Here is a 25,023-nt window from a genome sequence, read left to right on the forward strand (position 1 = left end):
TGTGTGTCATTTGTAAATTACACAAAGCATATTACCCAAATTCGATAAGGATAAATGAAACCCGTCTTTGGAGAATACGTTTCATGGTTTTCTTTATTCTCCTAGTAATGCTGCTACAGGATAACCACAGCTGCAACAATGTTCTAACCATTCTCACCTCTTGTTATACCTTACCTCAGTTTTCACACTGATCTCTGAACACTGTCTAACCTACCAGGCTGGCACGGCTTACAGCAGAATTGCCCCACACGATAGAGGCCGTCAGAACACTGAGCCTCAGCTTCAGGCCCGGTCACTTTCAATCCCAGCTCCTCAGAGGTACTGCCAGCGCCAGTGTTTTGGGCATTCACGCTTGGCAATGACCCAGCAATAATGGTGAGTACCTGTAAAAAGGAAAGAAAGAAAACAAGCGTGAAGCGGGGCTGAGGAGAGGGTGCCATGGTTGAAGGCACGTGAAAACCTGCCAGCCTGGGTTTAATTTCCCAGCAGCCATGTAAAGCCCCTTGCCGGCCAGATTCATTTACAATGCCAAGAGACCCTGAAGGTGCACAGGCAACTCCTGTGAACACCACACGCGTGTGTGCACACCCACATATAAATACAAACAAGTAAATGAAATAGACAAATCATGAAAAGAAACTCAGTGATTTCTGGGCTCAGGCATACACAACCTCTCCACAGTGACGATGAGCCTGTGCTCGGGGAATCAGTACTGTTGGATATAGTGGAAGTCAAGCACAGGATGCGAAAAATGGCATGTCCCAAAGCTCAGCATTGGGATTGGCTAAGAATGGTCTCAAATTCAGTCCTTCCATTCCAAATCTGAGATCTGTTACCAGTTTGTGAGTTTCCTTTTGCTACCTAGGCTCACAAATAATTTGTTGCCAGATACTTATTGACCAAAAGTCAGTATGCTATTGATATGAAGAACCATCAAAACAAATACATGTGGGATTTTTCTGAGACAAGCATAGCAGGTCACAGCCAGGGCTCTGGCTAGTATGGAAGGTGAAGCCTGGCAGGTACACAGAGCAGCTGGAGAAGATGCCGGGGTGCACCTTCTTCGTCCACATGGGTACTGAGTTCATAGGATCTTACCGCGTGATGGAGACAGTCACTGAGGACACTCAAAACATACCGAAGCCGAAATCCAAAAGTGGCTGAGAGCTCAACACTAATGTAGACTTAAAATACACCCACCAAGGCTCCAGGAATTTTGTGGAACCTTCCAGGAGGTATAAGACTATGTCCCAGAGAACAGCTGGGAATTGATTCACTGTCTGCAGCTCTGTGAAGAACTGGGAGTTACCCAGACCATCCACTGAAGACATGATGCAGGAAGAGACACACCTGCCCTGGACCCTCCCAGAACCATCCTACAACATAAGACAAGGTTCAGGAAGGAAGATATGATAGGAAGAAGACATGATGCAGGAAGAGACAAACCCAGCTGAGCCCCTTGCCCTCACCCACCCTGCACCCACCCAGTATCACCGTACAGCACAAGCTCACCACATCCCGGGAGTGGTGAGTGCTCTAGACCTAACATGGCAGTCACAAGCACAGTGACCTCTCAGGGACTGAAGTAAACCAGCTACCAGAAGAAACTGAGGCTCCTGCTAACGGTAACACTAACATCAATGTGGCAGTTGGCTTGATGCATAACTAGGTTCTGAGAGGGGATACCAAAAGGTCACCCCTTTTTTTTCTGTTCTTAAATTCAAAACAAACAGGAAAAGGCTTTCAAAAAACAGCAGCAGGGGGGAAAAAGGTGTTGGGCTATGAAAACTGTCAGCCACATGAACGGCAAGAATGAGTAGACAAGACAGACAGACAAGGCAGAAAGACAGATAGGCACCCAGTATGATTTTTCAACACTGGTGCCGACATCAGGCAAACTGCAGATTCTCTGTGCCAGGCAGCAGCATGCTGTCTGGTAACTGTGGTGACATGAAAAGGGCTTACTGGTCAGCAAAGCCCACAGGGAACTTCTTTCAGTAAGACTACGTAGTGCTCAGCTGCTACAGAAAATGAAAATACTCCCTAGCTAAGGAGCTGATGAGGGACTTAAACAGTGGAAGGAAGAGGAAGTGAAGGCATGACTAAGCCAGGCATGACACTGTTTACTTGGAATCTCAGATCTGGGGAGGCTGAGCAGAGGATGACAAGTTTGAGGCCCAGCCTGGGCTTACATGGCAAAATCTAAAATTTCTCAAAATTAAAAAAAAAAAATGTATCAGCAGCAAATTATCTTTTGGCACACATCACAATTTTAATAGTGTTTATGTTGATGCCAAGACTATGACTTCACTGGACAGTTATCCAAAGGGACAACTTTGGTGGTATAAGATTCTATTCATTTTAAAGAATATGTTAGTTATGTTATATTGTTCTACTCCAATAAGATTAGAGAGCTGAGCCTGGGCTAGAAAGAGACCTTACTTCAAACCACCTCCCCCAGAAAGATTAGAAATCTAGACAATGGTAGCAATGAATTTACAATAGGAGCTACCTCATTTCAAAAATGGAAGAAATTCTAAATATTTGTGACAGTAATGTTTTATTCATTTTTTCTTGTTCTAAGGTTTTTGGCAGTCCTTTGAATTTTCTAAGTCAATCATCAATTGTAGCTTTTGTTTACATTTAAATAGTCTTTAACTATGTTTCCTTAGACCAGTGATATCAGGGCTCTTTTCCTTCCCTTTAGTCCTCCAGGGCTAACTAGGTCAGCTCTCACCATACCAGCACAGATTGACCACGAGGAAAATTCCATTTTATTATTTTTTAAATACTTATATCCTTCCTTCCTTCCTTCCTTCCTTTCTTTCTTTCTTTCTTTCTTTCTTTCTTTCTTTCTTTCTTTCTTTCTTTCTTTCTTTCTTTCTTTCTTTCTTTGCAATTAGAGAGTGATAGGGAGACTAGGTGCACCAGGGCCTCCAGCATCTGCAAACAAACTCCAGATGCATGTGGCACTTTGTGAATCTGGCTTCACGTGGGTACTGAGAAATCAAACCTTGGTTGTTAGGGCTTAACCAGCAAGTGCCTTAACCACTAAGCAATCTCTCCAGCCTTTGTTTTATTTTTGAAGTAAAATGACTGGACAACAAAAAAGAAATGGAACTGTTGAGAGTCACACTAAAAAGGAGTGTTTAATTGCTGAAAGTGAAATCTCCATTATACAGAAATCTCTATCTCTGATGAATCTTGGTTTATTTTCCCTAGCAAATACTTACTAGAAAAGTATACCTTGTTAACTGCACTCTGACAGATTCTGTAGAAAATACCGTAGCTGGGTTGATGGGTTGCCACTGAGCCAGACAAAATATCTTGGAATTTAATACTTTGCATTTTTATCAAACTATAAATAAGTAGGTATATTTCATTAAAAAGTATTTGTATACCTGTAGAGAAGATGTGGCCTGACTTTCTTGTATGATTTTTGAAAAGAAAGAAAGTAAAAGAATGAAAGAAATGGATGGAGAAAGGAAGGAAGAAAGCAAGTTCATTAATAAAGTATTATCTATTGCCTACTTACCCACAAGGCTACTCTGGGAACTAGAAATAATGGAAAACATTCATTTATATGTGAAAGTTTTAGAAAGTTTGTTTTAAAATTATCAGTAATATTATATTTACATTGTGTTTGAAAACTATCTTTATTTCATAAGTAGGCTAATATTCCAAATGTATGAGTTAAAAAATAAAATATTGCACATGTCTTTAAAATGTGTGCTAATGAAATTATTTGAGAGATAAACTGAAAGTAGATATTTTAACTCCTGTCTCAAAACTTCAAATACATGAATGAGAATAGATAGGCTCTAAGGAAAAGACTCACCCTTTATCCACTCTGAAGAATGTCTTTCAGAACTCAACTAAGAGGTAACAAAAGGCAGAGGTGTATTTGGATGAGATGTAGAAACAGAAAGTGAAAAAAAGGGTTGTTGATATGAACAATGCTTACAGAGAATTCTTAAGATCTCGATATATGAAATAAAATTTGGCATATCATTCTATTCACAATTTTGCGCAGAAAGGAATTGAAAGCTGGCCTAAGCAAGACCCTTCTCTGACAGAGCAATGCTTCAAGCTGACCCTCTGTCATATTGCTACCCTAAGAGACCTCTACCCTCAAATTTACATGGAGCTGTCCTAACCCCCACAGCACTTCATTTGAAGATGGGACAGTCACAGAGCTAAAATGAAGTTAGTAGGGTGAACCCTTCCCCAATACAGCCGGCTTCATTTTAGGAACAAATGTAGACTCACAGGGGCAGAGGAAGATGATGTAAAGATAGTCAAGGGCAACCTTCATAGCACTCAGAAGGAACTAACCCTGGGGCTGGGGAGATGGTTCAGTGGATAAAGATGCTTTGCTTGGAAAGCTTGCCAGCCTGAATTCAAATCCCTAGTACGTCCGTAAAGCCAAATGCACACGGTGTTGTAAGCATTTGGAATTTGTTTGCAGGGACAAGAGGTCCCTCTCTCCTTTCAGTAAATAAATAAAAAATTTTTTTTTTCAATTTTTGTTTTTTAAAGAAAGGAACTAACCCTGCTTGTTCCTTGACCTCAAATGGGCAGCCTCAAGAACTCTGAGACAATGAATTTCTATTGTTTAAGCCACCCAAAGTGTGGAACTTGGTTAGAGTAACCCTAGCACACTAATACAAGGGCCAAACTAAAGCCTTTTCCTTCCTCCCATTTTTAATTTGAGGGATGTTGGTGATACAGATAAATTTGGAAGACTAAGTAGCTGAGCCCGAGGATTCTTCACCTTGAATGACCACTGAGCTAAAGGGATGAGAACTTCTTGCAGTATTTAGAAGTGGAATCATCAGGGGCTGATATGAATCAGAACTTCTGTTGAAATCTCACCATCCTCCGTTCTGAAGACAAAAATGAAGCCACAGGGCTGGAGAGATGGCTCAGTGTTAAAAGGCACTTGCCTGATGGCCTGGGTTTGATTCCCCCAGTACCCACATAAATCCAGATGCACAAAGTGGTGAGTGCATCTGGAGTTTGTTTGCAATGGCAGGAGGCCCTGGGACACCTGTTCTCACACTTTCTCAAGTAAATAAGTAAATGTATAAAAATGATTAAAAATGAATCCACAGGTGAAGTTCTGTTGGCTCATACACTTATTAGTACTTGAAGGAAATGATTTTGAATTTAATATTAAAGCTCTCAAACTAGGAATGTAATTCAGTGGTAGAGTATTTGCCAAACATGTGCAGGTTCCCAGTATTGTAAGCAAAAGAAAAATTGTCTCAAAACCCTGAAAGACATTAAAATCTCACAGTGGTACATGAATCATGCATGGAACACTTTGATAAATATGCTTAGCTCCTCCAGCAAACCAGTATTTCTGAAAATAGGGCCCACCTTACAATGATTCAAGATCTTAGCCTTCAGAAACCAAGCCGTGGATGTGTCTAATTTTGTGTGTTTTTATGGTGTCACAGACTCTAGAAGTGACCAATATATATTGCTATGTGGCTGAACCAAAGGCTAGCCTGCCATTAAGGAATCCAGTGATATGTTTATTCTAATATTGCAAGTTTATCCCAGTCCACCTCAAAAGAGCCCATCCAACTTATTCACCTAGAAGGGCAGAGTACATTTGCTGATGGAGTTTTTAATGACATTTGCTAATTTATGAGGGTTGCCATTTATACAATGGAGTTCTACTCAGCGGTAAAGAAAAATGAAGTTGTGAAATTTGCAGAAAAATGGATGGACCTGGAAAGGATTATACTAAGTGAGGTAACCCAGGCCCAGAAAGCCAAGTGCTACATGTTCTTTCTCATATGTGGATCCTTGCTACAGATGATTGGGCTTCTGCGTGAGAAGGAAAATACTTGGTAGCAGAGGCCAGTAAGTTAAAAAGGAGACATAAAGGGAAGAGAAAGGGAGGAGGATACTTAATAGGTTGATATTGTATATATATAAGTATAATAATTGTAATGGGGAGGTAATATGATGGAGAATGGAATTTCAAAGGGGAAAGTGGGGGGTTGGGAGGGAGGAATTACCATGTGATTTTTTTTATAATCATGGAAAATGTTAATAAAAATTTAAAAATTAAAAAAAAATGCAAAATCTCATCAAAAATTCACTTTCATCTCCACTGGGTGGCATTCTTGCCAGTTGTCCAATCAAACTGTGATGGCCCTTTCTAAATGCTCAAAGATGGGATGACTTAGTTGCAAAATAGTTTAAATCAAGAAAGGAGTGTGGCTGGGCGTGGTGGTGCACACCTGTTGCAGTCCGGTTCGCATTGCTAGTAGAAATCACCCAACCAAGAGCAGCTTCTGGGAAAAAGAGGTTTATTTGGCTTACAGGCTCGAGGGGAAGCTCCACGATGGCAGGGGAAAACGATGGCATGAGCAGAGGGTGGACATCACCCCCTGGCCAACAGAAGATGGACCACAGCAACAGGAGGGTGTGCCAAACACTGGCATGGGGAAACTGGCTATAAAGCCCATAAGCCCACCCCCAACAATACACTCCCTGCAGGAGGCATTAATTCCCAACTATCCATCAGCTGGGAACCTAGCATTCAGAACACCTAAGTTTATGGGGGACACCTGAATCAAACCACCACATTCCGCCCCTGGCCCCCATAAACTGATATCCATACATGATGTAAAATACAATGCTTTCAGTCTTACTTTAAAAGTCCCCATAGTTTTTATCAATCTCAATGATGTTCATACATCCCCATAGTTCAAGATCTTTTAACCGAGCCATAATACCAAAATATAACCTCAAAAAACCCTGAATGGCACAGAATAAATATTCACACTGCAATAGATGGCATTGGGCATAGCAAAGAAACATTCAACCAATACAAGATTTAAAACAACCAGGGCAAACATCAAACTCTGTAGCTTCAAGTCCAGCAACTCAAACCAGTGACAAATCTTCAAGTCCGATAATTCTAACCAGCAACAAGTCTCTGGCATTCCAATTCCACCCCTCCAGCTAGGCTACTCACAGTCCTGGAAAACTTCACCGGGGCCGGCAGCTCTTCGGCAGCCATCTCATGGTCCCGGCATCTCCACTGGGTCTCCACTGCAAGCCACGGTTCATCCTCATGGCCCCATGGGGTCTCTATGCAGGCAACCAGCAAACCCGCTTCACACTGCCCATGGCCATTTCCAAAACACAAGACCATGTTGCAAACTCAATGACCCTCTTTCCAGCATTTTGTATACTCCATGATACCAGGTAGGGTGCCAGTTTGTTAATCCAGGGGGGAATAAAGCAGACTTTGAAGAACAAGACACTCCTTGAACACTCAGGCTCCTTCAAAAGAGTCGACATTCTTTCTGTTGCCCCAGCACAGGTCAGCTAGCCCAGTCTCAAAAGTTGTAATCTCTCAGTTGCAGCTGAACGGGCAGTAGTTCACCCAAAGATTTTTCTTTCTGTGCCATATTCCTCTGCTCACATCAGTTCATTTCTACGCAAAGCAACCCTGCACAACTTCTCAGGACACGGGCACAAGAGCAAGCTTCTCACACAAACTGCTAGCCCAGTCCAAGCAAAGCTCTTTCTCACCCTCATAAGCCAAACCTCACAGTCCATGGTTCTTACTGCCTTCAGGTCTTTCAGCTCTGACCAGGATAGTCCTTTAAGCTGTACTTACAGCACTGCGAGGCATCTCTTAGGCCAAGGTTTCAAATCCTTCCACATTCCTCTTGAAATTCAGCTACAAAAGGCTGAAGCCACATAGTCAGGTGTCTAGCAGCAACCCCACTCCTCGGTACCACTTTATTGTTGCAGTCCGGTTCACATTGCTGGTAGAAATCACCCAACCAAAAGCAGCTTCTGGGAAAAAGAGGTTTATTTGGCTTACAGGCTCGAGGGGAAGCTCCACGATGGCAGGGGAAAACGATGGCATGAGCAGAGGGTGGACATCACCCCCTGGCCAACAGAAGATGGACCACAGCAACAGGAGGGTGTGCCAAACACTGGCATGGGGAAACTGGCTATAAAGCCCATAAGCCCACCCCCAACAATACACTCCCTGCAGGAGGCATTAATTCCAACTATCCATCAGCTGGGAACCTAGCATTCAGAACACCTAAGTTTATGGGGGACACCTGAATCAAACCACCACAACACCTTTAATCCCAGTACTCGGGAGGCAGAGGTAGGAGGATCGCCGTGCATTCAAGGCCACCCTGAGACTACAGAGTTAATTTCAGGTCAGCCTGGACCAGAGTGAGACTCTACCTCGAAAAAAAAAAAAAAAAAAAAAAAGTGTAGGGAGCTAATGCAAACGCCATTACAAGATGGCTTTGGCCTCCTGCCAGTCTTGAGGTAAACAATTCCTTATAGGCAGCGCCTTGGCGCCAACCTCGCTTAAGGTTTGCGCATGCGCCTGACGCACCTTGTCCCGAGCCTATCCCGTGGCTCCTGTTGGCGGGTGAGCCTATGGCAGCCAATCAGCAGGCGCCCCGTAGTATTCTGCCCTATAAAAGCAGCTACACTCCTGCCCCCCTCGCCCCTCGCCATTAGCTTTTCTGTTAACTAAGAGGCTCTCCAATAAAGTGTGATCAAGAAGGATCTTCGTCTGGTGGTCGTTCTTCGCCTGCAGGACAGGGGGTTCGCCCCAAAAAAGAAAGGAGTGCGGATCAAAGTGGAGAACTAACTTATTCCTTCCTGAAAGGGAAGGTGAAGTTGGTCAACTTATAATAATCAATGTCTTTCTAATTTGGGCTCTGCTACTTACACTTAGAAAATAAAAGTAAATAAGTAGACCAAACAGTTCCTGTTTAAAACTTAAGTGGAGGTACTTAATTGGCATTAGAAGGAATCCAGTGATTAGAAAAAATGTTATTTTCTTTTTTTAAGAAAAGTTTCTCCAGACAAAAGGAAGACTTATTAAGTAACTAGCAATACCTAGTTTTTTCTCACATTTGTGTGTATACACAAAACTACAAAGCAGTTATAATAGCTATAAATGATTCTATCATAATAAGTTATATATTCATAAGATATGAGTGTGTATGTAGGAACTTTCTTTTTCATGCCTTTATTTGATGAGGTTAAGGCTTTGCACATGCTAGCCACATCTCAGCTCCAAGAAATATTTCTTTATGAATGAGAAAAGTAATGAATAAAATTTAAAATAATAAAATTGGGGCTGGGAAGGTTGACAAGTGGCTGAAGGAGCTTGCTTGCGAAGCCTGCTGGCCCCCCAGGTCCCGTTCCCCAGGACTCAGGTAACGCCAGGTGCACAGAGTGTGCATGTGTCTGGAGCTCCAAATGGCAAGGAGCCCTGGCTTGCCCATGTGCTCTCACTCCTTCTCTCTCTGCTTACAAGTAATATTTTTAATTACATAAGAGAATTATAGTAAGCCTAAATCTCTCTCTAATATATGTCACAAATTATGAGATGAAAATTTCACACAAGTGTTTGTAGACATGCAAAGTGCCTTAAAGCAGGGCGTATACAATGCTGATTAAACATCAGTTAGGTGTGTGTGTTGAAAAAGCTAAGAGGCCATAAGTAAAATTCAAAAATGCTCCTGTTAGGATGATAAATCGAGTGGTTTGATTTCTTAATATTTGCTTTTTTGTTTCTTTTCATCTGGCCAATTTTCTATATTTGCCTACCTGAAGAGATGGATTCAGTTTCACACTGTTTTGTATCATAAGGGTCCAATTTCAAACTATGTACTGTTATCATTACTATTTTAAATGTAAGTGATCTCTAGTACCTACTATAAAACATGTGCTTCTTTAGGGACTTTTGGCACCAAGATAATTCTCCAAAAGCTCATGAGTTAGAAGGGGCTTTTGTGGGGGATTTCCTTATCCAGGTTTCTGATTATCTCAGAAAACTGTGATTCTTCCCAGCTGGCAACTTGGCTGTGGTGATGAACTTCCCACTTGGAGTATCCAGTAGCCTCCAGAAAAGTGTCTTTGAAATACTGACACTTGTACCACAAGGCTGTGTAGGAGTAAATTCCTCGTCCATTGTTACCAAGAGCTTTACTTAGAGGCAGTATCCCAGTGCATGCTCTTTTTACCTGTTTCATCTACTCCTCTTTAATCTAAATTCAAGGAATAAAATCTCTTCTGCTAACTTAACCTCTCACCTGCTTCAAAGTGTGATGACTGTGCTTTCCAAATGGACAACAGAGGCTTTTCCATTTGTCAAGCTCTGGTTAGAGATAGGGGTCCTGTGGGTCTCTAGATATCAACTTAATTCTTTTAAATATTTTTATTTACTTATGAGAGATAGAGCAAGAGAATGGGTGCATTAGGGCCTTTAGCCACTGCAAACAAACTCCAGACACATGTGCCACCTTGTACATCTGGCTTTCATGGATACTGGGGAATCGAGACTGTGTCCTTAGGCTTCGCAGGCAAGCGTCTTAACCACTAAACCATCTCTACAGCCCTCAATTTAAGTTTTGCATCCCAAGCTTCCCTTCTTTTAGATACTTGTGTTTTTCCACACTGGTTGCTAATGTCTTGATTTTTATTCCATTATTCAACTGTATTCATAAAACATTTCAAATGCCTAGTGATATAAATAAAACCCACTAAAAAATAGGAACATGCTGCTGCCAATGTCATGTTTCCAGGGCTATTTTAAGGAAAATGACCAAATTATAAATGAAACAAGCACTGCTTACGCACCCACTCAAAACAAAAACCTCTTCAGTATGATAACTTGTAAACACTCTGCTCTCTTTTCCACAAACATAATTTTGAATAATGACTCTAAGAAATTTGGGACAGAATATTGGCTGACAGGTGACTGGCCACTTTGATAAATAAAATCTATAAGGATCAGGCATTGTTTCAGCACACACACACACACACACACACACACACACACACACACACGACCTACAGGTACTTCTCAAAAACAAAAGGTAAACAGTAAAAATTGACATTCCCCCCCATCTCCTCTAGAAATTTGTGAATGTATTGGGATTTCAAATTCATTTATTGGATGAGCCATTGGAAAAATCCCCAGAAACAAGGAAAGAGGAAACTAGTTTTAGGAGGAAAAAGAAGGAACAGAAGCAAGGAAGTGGATATTTATTGATTGATCGTATCAGATGCAAGGGGACTGAGGGAAGAGAAGACATGAAAGCAAGTGATCACATCTTCTCCAAAGTGAGACACATTTTGCTTCTGTGTTCCACATAGCTGAGGCCCCTCCCCAGTTGACCTATGCTACTATTAAAGAAACTCTGCTGAGTGGGGAGAACTCCCCCTGGGGGGATTTTCAGCAAAATAATAGAAGCATGAGGTTGGGCAGGTGGGTGCGGGGTGGAGTTGGGTTCTAAGTAACTGAATGTAAGTCACATGAGGGGAATTACTAGCAAAGACAAGCAATGAGGTAACAGAGACATGTCTGAGGTTGACATTTTAGTCGTCTGCATCTGTAACAATACTTAGCAAACTTTCATTAATAAATCCATAATCATACCAAAGTCCATTTAATTTGACATTAACTCTATAAGCACGTACACAATATGCATGCACACAGAGGTTGCCTCAGAGAATCGGCATCCTCTCCCACAGCTACAACTGCAGCTAAGTTGAGCATAACTCCACGTGTTGGTGGCTTGGTTGTCCAAGAGCTGAGAGTTTCAAAGCCACCCACACTTCGACAGCGGAGTGGTGATCAGGAAGAGGGCTTGCGAGGCAGATCTTAAAATTTCCCTAAGGACATTTCTCGGGAGCCCAAGTGGTACATATTACTTCCAAAAGAACCCCGGAGGCTTATTTTATTCCTTTCAATCATAAAGTGACCTTTCCCTTCCACTCTGTATGTGCTGGAAGTCGAGGCCAATAGCACATTTGCCTGGGCCTGGGCCTTCCACGTGAGTTCCAGCCCAGCCCTGTCCTTGTCTAGCTGTGTGGCCTCACTGCGTTCCTTAGACTCTCTGGATCCCATTTCGCCCTCTGTAAAATGGTACAAAGCCTCCTTCCTGGCCTGCTGGGAAAAGTGACTTGAGCTCCCTGTGCCTTGGGATCCTTTGAGACCTATAAAATTCAACATCAGAATTCATTTCAAGTCCGGGGTCAAGTCCCTTTGATTAGCCATCATCAAGCCGGCCTTTAGGAGCCAGGGACTAGAACCCACGAACCCCCAGGGGCTTTGGCGGACTGCTGACGGCCGCGCGGGTCGAAGCAGATGCCCGGCCGGAGCCCCCGCCATGACTTCCCTCTGATGCCAACATCTGTCACTGGAGAAAGCCAGCGAGGAAAGGGTGACAGAAGAACACGGAAAACCCCGCTAAGGCGGCTGCTGACTTGCAGCCTAGGGAGAATTCCCAGAAGGGAAGAAAAAATAGTTTCTTTTTCTACTTAGACAACAGCACGGAAGCAAACCTGCAAAGGCGCTTTGGCCAAAGGTAACTTCTGGAAAGCCTCGGCTGTGCCCACACCTACCGCCCCAGCCGGGGACTGCTGGAAATGCCCCAGGACCCCGGGTTCCTCACCGCCCCAGAGCACGGCGGGTCTTCCCCTGGGAGTGTCAGGACACGTCCGCCAGATACCCTCCCATCACCCCTACCCCCCTCTTTGCCACCAAAGCATCCAAGGACGTGTCCCCAACCTCCGGGCGCTCCCCACGCGCGCTCGTCTCCCGGAGCGCCGGCGCGGCCTCGGAGCCTGGGGATCAGCGCTTCCACGAACCCCGGAGATGCGCGGGCTCCCGGCTGGCTGCGCACCCCCACCCTCGGGGCAGGAAGGCAGGTCCCGGGCAAATGCCCGCCGAGCCCAGATGCCCGCGCGCTCCTCCCCCGCCGCCCCGCGCGCCTCGGGGACCCGACAGGGCAGAGGGTGGCTCACCAGAGACAGGAGAAGCCAGATGCTGGGCATGGCTGTGGAGCGATCCGCCGACGTGCCGGGACCTCTCCGCCCTCGGGCTCAGCCCGGCACGCGCCCCGCGCAGACGGGACAGTCCTCCAGGCCTACCTCGGGCTCGGGCTGACCCTCGGGTGTGTCCTTCCTGGGCCAGGGCCCGCCCCTGGCGCTCCTCCAAAGTGATTGTCTAACCGCTTCCTTCCTCTCCCTCCTCAGCTGCGGCTTTGAACACCTGTGTGTCACTCCTCTGAGAGACCAGACACTTGTCCCTCTGACTCCCGATTCAAGAGGGAGCTTTGCGGGGCGTTGGGGAGGGGGACTCACTCCAGCGATTGATTTAGAACCTAGGGCTCAAGGCTGGATGGACTGAGAAGCCAGAGTGGGGAAGGAGTCAAGCTTTGTTACATAAATGGGCATTTTCCCACCCGTGGCTCTTCTGGCAAGCTCAGTTAAGGTGACAACTCGGTGCTTCCTTACCTTGTGCCGTGGGTCACCCCCAGAACAGTACACTGGCGCTCTCCCTGCCTTGGCTGATGGCTGGGAGCAGTCAGAGACCACCCACCAGGCCTTGAGAGCGGCTCCCAGGAAACCCCCGAGCAGGGTAAGGACCAGCAGTTACCAGATGAAAAGGTTCAGATACTGATGCACAGGGTTCTGAAAGAAAGAGGTGCCCTCAGGCTGGATTTCCCAAACAGACAACAAAGCTAACAGTACGTGACAAGTCACACAGCCCCGCTGTATTAAAACTTTCACATTTACTTCCTGTCCTTTGTTACTCATTATTTCCTGACCCATGTTCTTAACTTAAAAAAAAAAAAAAAATTCTTTGGTGCTCTAGTTAGCACCGTTCAGAGTCACAATTATTTTGGTCTGGAAAAAAAAAAAAAAACGCTACAGAGGGACAGTTTATAGCAGCACATCAGTAAGGAGACTGCCTCTGGAAGCAGCTCATGGGCTCCGTACAGCTGGCCAGTTATTTCATTGCAAACTCCATTGAATGCTCTCCGCAGTCTACCATCTCTCACTCTCTTACTCCGTCGCTGCACTCATTAAGCAATACCCCCGCCCCCACACTCGTCCTTCAGTCATTTTCTCTTTTTGTTATTGGCAACTTCCATAATTGCAAACAATTTCCCATGGTGATTCCCTCCCTCCCCCCACTTTCCCCTTTGAAACTCCACTCTCCATCATACCTCCTCCCCCTCTCAATCAGTTCTCTTTCATTTTGATGTCATGATCTTTTCTTCTATTATGATGGACTTGTGTACTTAGTGTCAGGCACTGTGAGGTCATGGATTCCAGGCCATTTTCTGTCTGGAGGAGCATGTTGTAAGGAGTCCTACCCTTCCTTTGGCTCTTACATTCTTTCTGCTACCTCTTCCGCAAGGGACCCTGAGCCTTAGAAGGTGTGATAGAGATATTTCAGGGCCGAGCACTCCTCTGTCACTTCTTCTCAGCACCGTGGTGCCTTCTGAGTCATCCCAAGGTCACTGCCATCTGAAAAGAGAAGGTTCTCTAACCAAAAGTGAGAGTAGCATTAATATATGGGTATGAACATTAAGAGAAGAGCTTACTGGGCAGTTTGGTGAGCATAGTGTATACATTTAGCCAGACACCAACAGACATTACACCCCTAGGGCTCATGACTACCCCTTTTGTAGGTTTTCAGTATCAGGGTTGTATTCCCTCCCATGGAGCAGGCCTCCAGTCCAAGTAGAGGGCAGTTAGTTTCCCCCATAACAGATATGCCACTATTGCATATGTTGGCTCATTTGGCCTGGCTGACCAAATATAAGGCTTGCAGTGTCCACTGTTGAGTATCTTCACTGGTGATTTCTCTTTCTCCCATTGAACTGCATGCAGCATGGCTTTTACCAGCTTTGTTATCTGGTCTACATGGAGGAGGTTTTGATTAGCCCTCCCTCCACCTTTCCTTTACTCAATCTCTTCCCCTGATCTTACTTAGGCCTTTTCATCCCCATTAATCTGTTCTTCTACTTACACATATACAATCAGTTTACTTTGACTTTCTGAAAGTTTGTTCAGGTGCCCAAATCTGGGCTAAGTGACCTTTTTGTATACACTCACTCATCCTGCACCTGTCACTGAAAAAATTATCCCATATATTCTGTAAACTAATTTAAAAAAAATTCCCCTTTATATTGACAATTTACATACAATGTAATTTGTTCATGATCTCCTCCCAACCTCATCAGCCCTTTTCACTGAACTTTTTCTTTTCAACAAGACCCTCTTTTTTTTTTTTTTTTTTTTTTTTTGAGGTAAGGTCTCACTCTGGCCCAGGCTGACCTGGAATTCACTATGTAGTCGCAGGCTGGCCTTGAACTCACAGTAATTCTCTTTATTTTAAAAAAATATTATTTTTATTTATTTGAAAGAGAGAGAGAGGGAGGGGTGGAGAGAGAGAGAGAGAGAGAGAGAGAGAGAGAGAGAGAGAGAGGGAGAGAGCCACTGCAAATAAACTCCATACATGTGCGCTTCTTTGTGCATCTGGCTAACATGGGTCCTGGGGAATAGAACCTGGGTCTTTTGGCTTTGCAGGCAAATGCCTTAACAGCTAAGCCATCCCCCCAGCCCCCTCTTCTATTCTGATGGAAGTTCCCCTCCATTTATCATCATCTATGTTGAAATATTGATGATCTCATTTTGTGGAGGTCTTGCAGAGGTAGTGACGGCCACTATGAGGTCATCATGTAATGGTCACTTCTTGATTGCTAGATATTGTCCCAAAGTACTCCTCCCATCTTCTGGCTCTTACAATTTTTCTGCCTCTCTTCTGCAGTGTTCTTGAACCTTGGTGGGATGTTATAGATGTCTCAGTTAGTGCTGAGCACTAAATCTCCACTTATTTTCGGTACTTTGGTGAGTTTTGAAACTTCTCAGTAGTTATAGCCATCTGCAAAAAGAAGCTTCACTGATCAAAGGTGTGATCGCCACTAGTCTATGAGGATAAACATTAAATCTCCTTTTCAATAAAAATCTGTTGTATTGGTTCTGTTCCTCTAGAGAATCTTACCTAATACAACTATCAAGAGTAATTTTTTTTTTTAATTAAGAACACATTTTGTGTGGATATATCATGTGTTGGTACCACCTTTGTCCTCCTCCCTGCCCTCATTGCACTGAGAGCCCTCATAAGTGGGGTTGCTGGTATTCCCCATGGGGGGTGGGTTATGCACTGTGGGAGCAGCAGTCAGGTACTGGGGGAAGGCAGTGCTTCTGAGCATGACATCCCAACCTGTGGCTCTTACAATCTTTCCACCCCTTCTTCACAAAATTCCCTGAGTCCTGGTGGGTGAGTTTTAAGTCTACTTCAGTGATGAGCTCTTAGGAGCCTCTGATCTCTGCTTTGGTAAATGTTGAGTAGCCTCAGGGTGCATCTTCTTCTCCCCAGTGCTGCTTGTCAGGCTCACTGTGGAAGCAGCACTTTTGTTCATCTCCCCAGTTCCTCTGTGGTTTCACCTGGGCCTTGGATGAGATGCAAGAGGTGGTTTCTCTCCTCAGGCTTGCTATCTTCTGCAAAAAGAAAACAGATTCTCCAATGTAGAGTGAAGTCTGCCTAGGTTAAAGTGGGTAAGCATTATTAATTTATGGAGAATTAGGTGGGTGCAGCCCCTCTTTTAGCCAAAGACTAGTGGGAACTTGGCATTGGGGAGCATAATCTTTATCTCCATAGTATTCTAACCTGGTTCCCAGTTCCAGATATGGTTCTTTTGAACTGATCAGATCTCTTAGCCAATCAGAAAGCTATTGGCTGCCCACAAAGGCTGTGCCTCCTTTGCACTGGTGTGTACTTCTTGTCAAGCTGGTTGTTTCTGAGTAGCTTGGACTGGTGGGTGCTTGCTCACACAGTTGTTGGACACTCCTCTGCAGTAGCTCATGTAGCACTTTCCAGCACAAGATAGGCTAACTGTCTAGGAACTGGCTCTCTTCCAGATTCCAGCCAGCTCTTCCTGTGTTCTGTGTCAGCAGCAGTATATGGTGTCTTCAGCAATAGGGTCTTACCTTTTACCTCAGGCTGGTAATCAAGTGCTTTGACAAAAACTTGTCTTGTTATTTATTTATTTTTTGAAATGGAGAAAAGGGGAGAAAGGGAGGAAAAGAAAAAGAGAAGAGAGAGAGGAAAGAATGAATGGGTGTGCCAGGCCCTCCAGCTACTGCAAATAAACTCCAGACATATGCACTATCTGTGCACATAGTTTACATGTATACTAGGGAAATGAACCTGGGTCATTAGGCTTTGCAAGCAAGTGCCTCAACCACTAAGCCATCTCTCCAGCTCTCGAGAGTATTTTTTTATTATTTATTTATTTGAGAGTGACAGAGAGAGAAAGAGGCAGAGAGAGAGAGAGAGAGAGAGAGAGAGAGAGAGAGAGAGAAAATCGGCATGCCAGGGCCTCTAGCCACTGCATACGAACTCCAGACATATGCGCCCCCTTGTGTATCTGGCTAATATGGGTCCTGGGGAATTGAGCCTCAAACCAGGGTCCTTAGGCTTCACAGGAAGTGCTTAACTGCTAAGCCATCTCTCCAGCCCTCTTGAGAGTATTTTTGAGCCATAGATTGTTACAAAAAATTTCAGTGCTGGTGTGAGATACATTCAAGTAAGTCAATGGTCAGGGAGGACCCTTGATGTCCCCAAAACATTACAGGCTATTTGCCAAGTATGGTGGTTTGAATGTGAATGTATGTCCCCATAGTCTTAGGGATTTTTGACTAAGCTTCTTACTTAAGTCTTGAGCAGCCTGCTGCAGGAGGTGTGCCTGGGGGGCGGATCTTGCAGTCCATCCCTAAGCTGTGTTTAGAACCAGTTTAAGCTCTGGCTGTTGGTGCTTGCTGCTTCTGGCAGCCATGTTTCTCTGCTGTGGATGCTATGGTGTGCCAGCTTCTTCTGCCACTGGGGATGTTTCCCCTGGATTCTGTAAGCCTGAAATAAGCCATCTTTACCTATAAGCCACTTCTGGTCTGGTGCTTGTCCCAGTAACAAGAAAGTAGCAGCAATACCTAGAAACCTAGAGCGCAAGGCTTTTGGTTGCTCCCCAGAACTGGATAATAAAGCCCTGTTGCTGAGGAAAGTATGTCACTGGACACTGTAAAATCAAGCCGGAGCTGAGGTGGAACTCTCCTCATTGTTAACTGGCTTTCATGATGCTGAAAAGCTATATTTTCTGTTGGGAAGAAATGACAGCAATTGTCTTAATCAGCAGTGGATCCTGCAAGCTTTATGGCTTTATAGCCAGGCCCCATGTGCCAAGCAGTGCAATGGTGGTATGTCTGTTATGGGGGAAACCAAGAACCTTCCGATTGGACTTGAGACCTGCTGTACTAGAGGGAATTCATGCCTGGTACTGGATACTCAATCCAAAGCCTATTGATGGGGAGGTCATAATCCCTAGTAGGAAAACTACTATTGTTTGGCCAATGGATATATTATGCTCACCAAACTTTTCTCTAACTAATGTGTTTACCTCATATATCACTACCACTTTCACTTTTGTAAAAGAAATTTCTCTCTTTAGATGGCAGTGACTACTGGGAATATTCACAATTCCCCAAAGTGCTGAGAAGTGACAGGGGAGTGTTCAGCACTGAGACATCTCCGTCACACCTTCCAAGGCTCAGGGACCATTGCAGAAGAGGTAGTAGAAAGAATGTAAGAGCCAAAGGAAGGGGAGGAGTGCTTTGCTACACTATCTTCCAGATACAAAGTAGCCATGACATTGATGATCTTATGGTGGCTGACTTGTATAATAGGAGGGAAAATGATGACATCAAAGTGAAATGGAGACTATGGATGGGATGTAGGTCAGTGAGGGTATAAAGCAGCATAGTGGGAAGGGATTACAATGATGGGATCTTGTGTGGTGTATGGAGGTTGTCAATGCAAAGTTTAAAAGTTATTATTTTAAAAAATTGTTGTCAATTAATTGCTTTTACTAAATAGCAATACTTTAATGTTAATAATCCCCAACTGCAGTATATATCCATGTCTTTTTATCCCACATCTTCTCCTCTGTATCACCAGTACCTACAATACAACTTTGGGAAAGATGTTCCACTCTTCTCTACTGAAATACGACTAGTCTTTTAGCCAAGGTTTTCTAGGCCATAGGGAGTAGAATAGAATCAATAGGATGAAGGATAGTTGGATGGATGGATGTGTTGGTGGAAAGACAGATCATGGATAGATCTTCAGTAACTGGCTCACACGGCAGTAGATTGGAGCCCCAAATCTATTCTATGCCAGCCAGTAAAGCTAGAGACCCATGAAAGAATTAAGGTCCAAAGATAGCTTTTTGGCATAATTTCTACTTTATCAAGCTTTGGTTAGTCTCTCTCTCTCACTGTCTCTGTCTCTCTCTCCTTTTCCCTTTCCCTATATGCATATGGAGCCCAGAAGACAACTTGAGCTATCATTCCCCAGGCAGTGGCCACAGTTTTTTGAAGATGGGGTTTCTTGTTGGAGTGATACTTGTCAAATAGTCTGGACTGTCTGGCCAGAAAGACCAGCTGTCTGCACATCCCCGCCATTGGGATGATGTTTTTATATGGGTTCTGGAGATCCAACTCCAGTCCGCATGCATGCAGGGTAACACTTTACTGACTGAGCCACGTCCTCGGCCCAGTTCTTTTCTTAAAGCTTTCAACTGATCAGATGAAGCCTATTCACATTAGGGAGGGACATAATCTTACTCAAAGTCTTCGGATTTCAGTGTTACTCCCATTCAAAACATAGCCTCTTAGGAACATCAGAATAACATTTGCCAAGATATCGGGGTACCCTAGCTTAGTCAAGCAGACACGTACAATTAACCATTCCAGTAGTACTGGCACCAACACTAGCCAGGGTGTACACGTGGGCTGGAGAGGGGGGAACAGGAATTCCACTTGACCAAGACAGCCTACGTACCATATTCAGTCGAAGAAAGCTTTGGAGTTGTTGGTGGAAACAAGTGAGACACAAACTCTGTTTGTTTGTTTGTTTGTTTATTTTTTTTTACTAAATTGGGATTGTATATATGAGACATTTGGCTATAAAGGAAGCTAGTGGATACAGCAAAACACACAGAAAAGAAGCTACATGAAGACGGAGCCAGAGGGTGCCTCTTGAGTTCTAGATTCCTTTCTCCCTGAAACTGAAATTTAGACTACCCGTAACTACACAATTCTCAGCTTTTGCTTAAGCCAAATTCTTATCATTACAAGGTTTCTGGGGTATCATCAGACTTTATTACTGACATAAGAAAATATTTTCTATGCAAATCAATATCTACATATTACCTATTCTGTTTTCATGCTCAAATAAGGGGAATTGTCTAAACCTATATAACTGCTGAACATTTCTACCAAAAAATTTTCCTGTCACTAGAGGGCATCAGTACTCAAATGACAAGGTGAATTTTCTTTCTTTGCATTAATTGATTGAAAGAAAATTGAACTTGTCATAATCGGTGACCCTGATCACATGATATCTTAATTTTCCAGAAAACCTGGTATTTCTTACAGGGTCAAAAAAGATATTTGTGGGCTGGAGAGGTGGCTTAGCGGTAATCGCTTGCCTGTGAAGCCTAAAGACCCTGGTTCGAGTCTTGATTCCCCAGGACCCACGTTAGCCAGATGCACAAGGGGGTGCACACATCTGGAATTTGTTTGCAGTGGCTGGAGGCCCTGGCACGCCCATTCTCTCTCTCTGTCTGCCTCCTTGTCTCTCTGTCTGTTGCTCTTAAGTAAAAGTACCAAAAAAATTTTTTAAAAATAATATTTGTGGGGCTGGAGGGATGGTTCAGTTGTTAAAGTGCTTGCTGCCCAAGCCCAAGGACCAGAATTCAGCACCCCCAAACCCACAAAAAAAGTCAGGATCAGAATTATATGCCCATCATCTTAGCTCGAGGGAAGCGGAGACAGAAGGATTTACAAGGCATCTAGTCTAGCCGAATCAGTGAGCTCTGGGCTCATTGGGAGACTCTGTCAAAATAACATGGAGTATCCTTAAGAAAGACACAGGACACCAACCTCTGGCTTCCATAAGCCACACACACATGCATGAGTACATGTACCCACATGGATGTGAACACACACACTTGTCCACCGTATGCACATACATATGTTTGAAAAACTATGATGTGTGCAAAACCCCCAGCACACTCAGTGCACACTGGTTCCTGCTTTCACACTGCTCTTTCTTATGAATTGGCTTTGCAGGAAAAATTGCTAATTTATGATCATAGCTCAGGTGAAAAGGAAGACAATTAAGTGGCTTCCAGCCTCCTTTCCTGAAATACCTCCTGTAAGAGCACTAAAGGATAGTGTTGCAGGAAAAAAAAAAAAAAAAGTGCTTCCAAAAAGCATTTGGCGAAGAGACCTGGCTGGCCAGGCATGGTGGTGTCCATCTTTGATTCCAACACTTGGAAGCCGAGGTAGGAGGATTGCCATGAGCACGAGGCCAGCCTGAGACTACCTAGTGAATTCCAGGTCAGCTTGAGTGAGAGTGAGATCCTACTCTGAAAGAAAAAAAAAAGTAGAAGAGACCTGGCTTATGAAGACTGCAATCTGCAATACCTGGCGACTCAGAAAACTGGCAACCCCCCCCCCAAAAAAATACTCAAAACAACAACAACAAAAAACTAGTATACTAGTCTGCCTCTTGGTAGATGGTTTGGCAAAGATAATATACCAAAGACTATTGAAGTGTCACTAACTAAGTGAAGATAACTCTTGGGTTTGCATGTAGAATGAGAAAATAGGTGTTCTACAGATGTTGGCTTCATAGTCCAAGTGGGTTCCCTTCCTTGCCATGTTTGCAAACAGCAGAGAGCGCCCATGACTCCGGGCATGAGAAGTGTGAATACCGCCAGGGGCTCAGCACCGACATGGGGAGAGGCCCAGTCTGAGCGCTGGGCTGCAGTCGGCGGAGTTCAGCGCTGAGAAGGCCATGTCAAACCTAAGTCATCCTTTGCCACCTCTGTGGCCCACTTGTATACATTAAGTATATGTTTTGATATATGTATTTTTAAAAATAAACTCACTTTGTTTCTTCAGTCACTTTATTTTTAAAATAAAATATAACATTATAGCCATAAATGGAAAATCAGCATTCCTTGCCACAAATAGAAGGTACCCATAAAAATAAACACACTGCTATTGAAGTAAAATATTTGCCTGCATACCAGATTGTTTCCCAAAGCACCAGTGGTAGGAACACTGTCGTTTTCGAAAGGTTGGTTTAAGGTGCCCATGCCTGGTCTCTGTTTTAGTCTTTAGCCCTCAAATGACAATGCAAGAAAAGACTAACAAACCTGACCCCAGGCCCTCTGGGGATGTTGGAAGGACCGTGATGTGAAAGATAAGATGTTGGAGCAGCAGGGGGTGAACCACTTGGCCTCTCAAATCCCATCAAGTGCCAATGGTGTGAGATAAGGGCACCTCTGCCAAGGAAGCCTATCCTTGTCAGGTGATTCTAAAAGACAGCTGATGTGTGATGATAGGCGATAAGGTGAAGGACTGTTGCTCTACAGCTAGAGAAAGATTACAGGATGGGGGCTGGTGGACAGCGGACAAGAGGGCCATCTCACGACCTCATCTTACCCTGATTACTTCCCAATGATCCCACCTCTAAACAACAACAACATTTTGATGTGGGGTTTAAATTCTTTCTAACATCTGAATTTGGGGAGGACACATGAAACGATAGGAAGAACTAAAAAGGAATCACTGGGTCCTCCATGATGGCTGCTGCTACCTCTCATCAGATCTGAAGAGTTAAAGATCTCTCTCCCTTTTCTCTCATGATTTAGACATTTAGACAAGACCAATGGTTTCCTGAATAGCTGAACTCAAGAACATGATTTCTAGGGCTCAAGACACATGAATCAGAGAGCTTGGGCCCATGTTCTTTTTGATGTTCTCAGCTTATTAGAGTAAAGCAAAAATCAACAAAAATATTGAAATAGATGGTTAAAAACATGGGCTGTCTTAAGTGTTTCCATGGAGCACTTTGATGTTTCTGACACTTAAATCTTAGTGCAGAACCTCATCTGGGGCTAATGTCATGGTGTCCTTTGCCATTTGATATGTGGCACGAATGCCCTGGCATACTTTGAGCCATTTCATCCATGTGACGCCTGAGCCATTCCTACTTACTCCTGATACTCTGACCTGCACAGGAAGAAAGCTGGTGTGTGTGTGTATGTGTGTGCGCATGTGACACACACACACATGCATGCACACATGCATGCACACATGCACCTGTGATTGGGGGTGGTCTTTGGGACCATGATATTAACACCTCCCACCTCCTAGACTTTCCTCTATAGCAGTTCTTGGAGTTGAGGTCCAGTCTTGGCTTAAATCCCTCCAACGCAAATTCTTACCACTTTTGAAGGTAGTTGTTAGGTCAGGATAAAATGGAGTCTCCAAGGACAGCAGGAGGGCAACAGAGACAAGGAAATGGGTCATACACATTCCTCAGGGAATGGCCCAGCCATTATCTCTTCCTTGCCTTGCCTATCAATGCCCCAGGTCTAGGTTCCCTGCTTCCTTATCTCCCACCTGGTCACTGTCCTGGTCTCACTCCCTAGCTATTTCCCTTCCTCATCTTCCCCAACTGAAGAACTCTATACTGCCCACCATCTGTAATCTCAAAGTTGACTGTGCTCCGCTCTTGACAGTCAGTCCTGGTAGTTCATGTTTTCCCAAATAAAAGCTTCCATCTTTGCCTCAGAGTGGTCTCATGGTCTTGGTGACTCCCAAAGCTTACAGTAGTTTATTCCACTTTGGGGTACTTTCCAATGCTTGGAAACTCTATGTGGTATAACTTTCTATAGTCGACAAATGTTGCTCACTATCCTCTATGAAAAGGCAGCTATGTATAGACAAACCTGGAGCTGCTGCATAAGACCTGGGAGATGACAACCCCTTCTTGCAGGAGGTAGAAGAGGTCCTTTACTCTCTGAAAGTCACCCCAGATCTACACAGTCCTGCATCTTGGGAGCTTCTTTCTTTCTTTCTTTCTTTCTTTCTTTCTTTCTTTCTTTCTTTCTTTCTTTCTTTCTTTCTTTCTTTTTTTAAATCCAGACACCAAGAAGAGGGCAGCCTGACTCTCTGATCATAGTAAACTACTGTCCCTGAAAGAAAGTAGGAAAGCATTTCTGTATCTGGCAAGCTCACCAATGGAGTTGTCTAGAGTTTTCCAAACTCCATTCAACTTCACTTTTACTTGAGGCGCGAGCATGCACGCTGGGAAGGTTGGTTTAAGGAGATAAGCACTGCAGAGGTCATTCGTGCCACATTCTGGGGTGGCATGTGTGGGTGCGTCACATACTGTGAACACCTCTGGGTTTCTCAGTTTCCCAGGAAGCAAGTCCTGTTAGCCTCCTATTCACTGGTGACAGCCCAAGCATACAGTGACTAGGCAGACCTCCGAAGTAAACCGTCAAGTCCAAGCTGAGCCCACTTCCTCTTTAACTCTGTTATGTGAGTCGCCTGACATCAAAAGGGCGCACCCCTCTCCCCAAGTCTGTGAGATTGATGATCTATTGTTTGCTGGTGATCATATGCTTTCCTAATGATTAGTAGCAGACTTTTACATTTTTTTTCTTTAATTCATTGACTAAAAGCACAATATAGTAACATGGAAGAACTCTTCACTTCATTCACTAATCTATCGGGAAATTTTGCTGTTTACACTGATTCTCCTTTATAAGAATTACAGCATCCATCACCACACAAAGTGGATGAAATTAAAAACTTCATGATTGGGATGGCCACAAATGGACTGATAGCTTTTGAATCTTGAAATAAGTCAGCTAGTAATAGTATTAAATTCAGCAAGGCCTATAATCCTAGCTACTCAGGAGACTGGGACAGGAAAGTCTTAAGTTCAAGGTCAGCCTGGCCAACTTACTGAGAGATTCTGTGTTAAAATATAAAGGAAAAAGAAGTGAGGACTGGAGATGTAGCTCAGTGGTAGAACATGTGCTCAGCATGTGTGAGGCTTTGAGATCAATCTCTACTAACAAAACACAAGCTTTACTAAATTTAGACTCTGGTTCATGAAGCCTGAGATACTCTGCTTCCCCCAGGCCCTTGTGTTGTTGTGACCTGAAGGGACCCAAGAGGCAGCGAGTGGCCAGCCAGCCCAGGGAAACAGTCCATCAACCA

At 44.0% G+C, this 25,023-nt stretch overlaps 1 protein-coding gene across 3 annotated transcripts in view; it reads right to left on the minus strand.

The window, feature by feature from the left end:
• Positions 1–12,947, minus strand: part of Fas (Fas cell surface death receptor) — a 31,389-nt gene extending 18,442 nt beyond the window's left edge. For 2 of the 3 annotated variants that reach the window (XM_045142684.1, XM_045142687.1), the window contains exons 1-2: positions 12,829–12,947; positions 215–383 (exon numbers count right to left, since the gene is read on the minus strand). In XM_045142684.1, coding sequence (XP_044998619.1) covers positions 215–383; positions 12,829–12,858 — 199 coding nt within the window. In that variant the 5' untranslated portion in view covers positions 12,859–12,947. Of the gene's footprint in view, positions 1–214; positions 384–7,648; positions 7,692–12,828 lie in introns of those variants that run through there. The other variant, XM_045142676.1, reaches the window with a different exon arrangement.
• Positions 12,948–25,023: the final 12,076 nt, after the last annotated feature.

The sequence above is a fragment of the Jaculus jaculus genome, chromosome 1 (genome assembly GCF_020740685.1).
Source record: "Jaculus jaculus isolate mJacJac1 chromosome 1, mJacJac1.mat.Y.cur, whole genome shotgun sequence".
Classification (NCBI taxonomy): Eukaryota; Metazoa; Chordata; class Mammalia; order Rodentia; family Dipodidae; genus Jaculus; species Jaculus jaculus.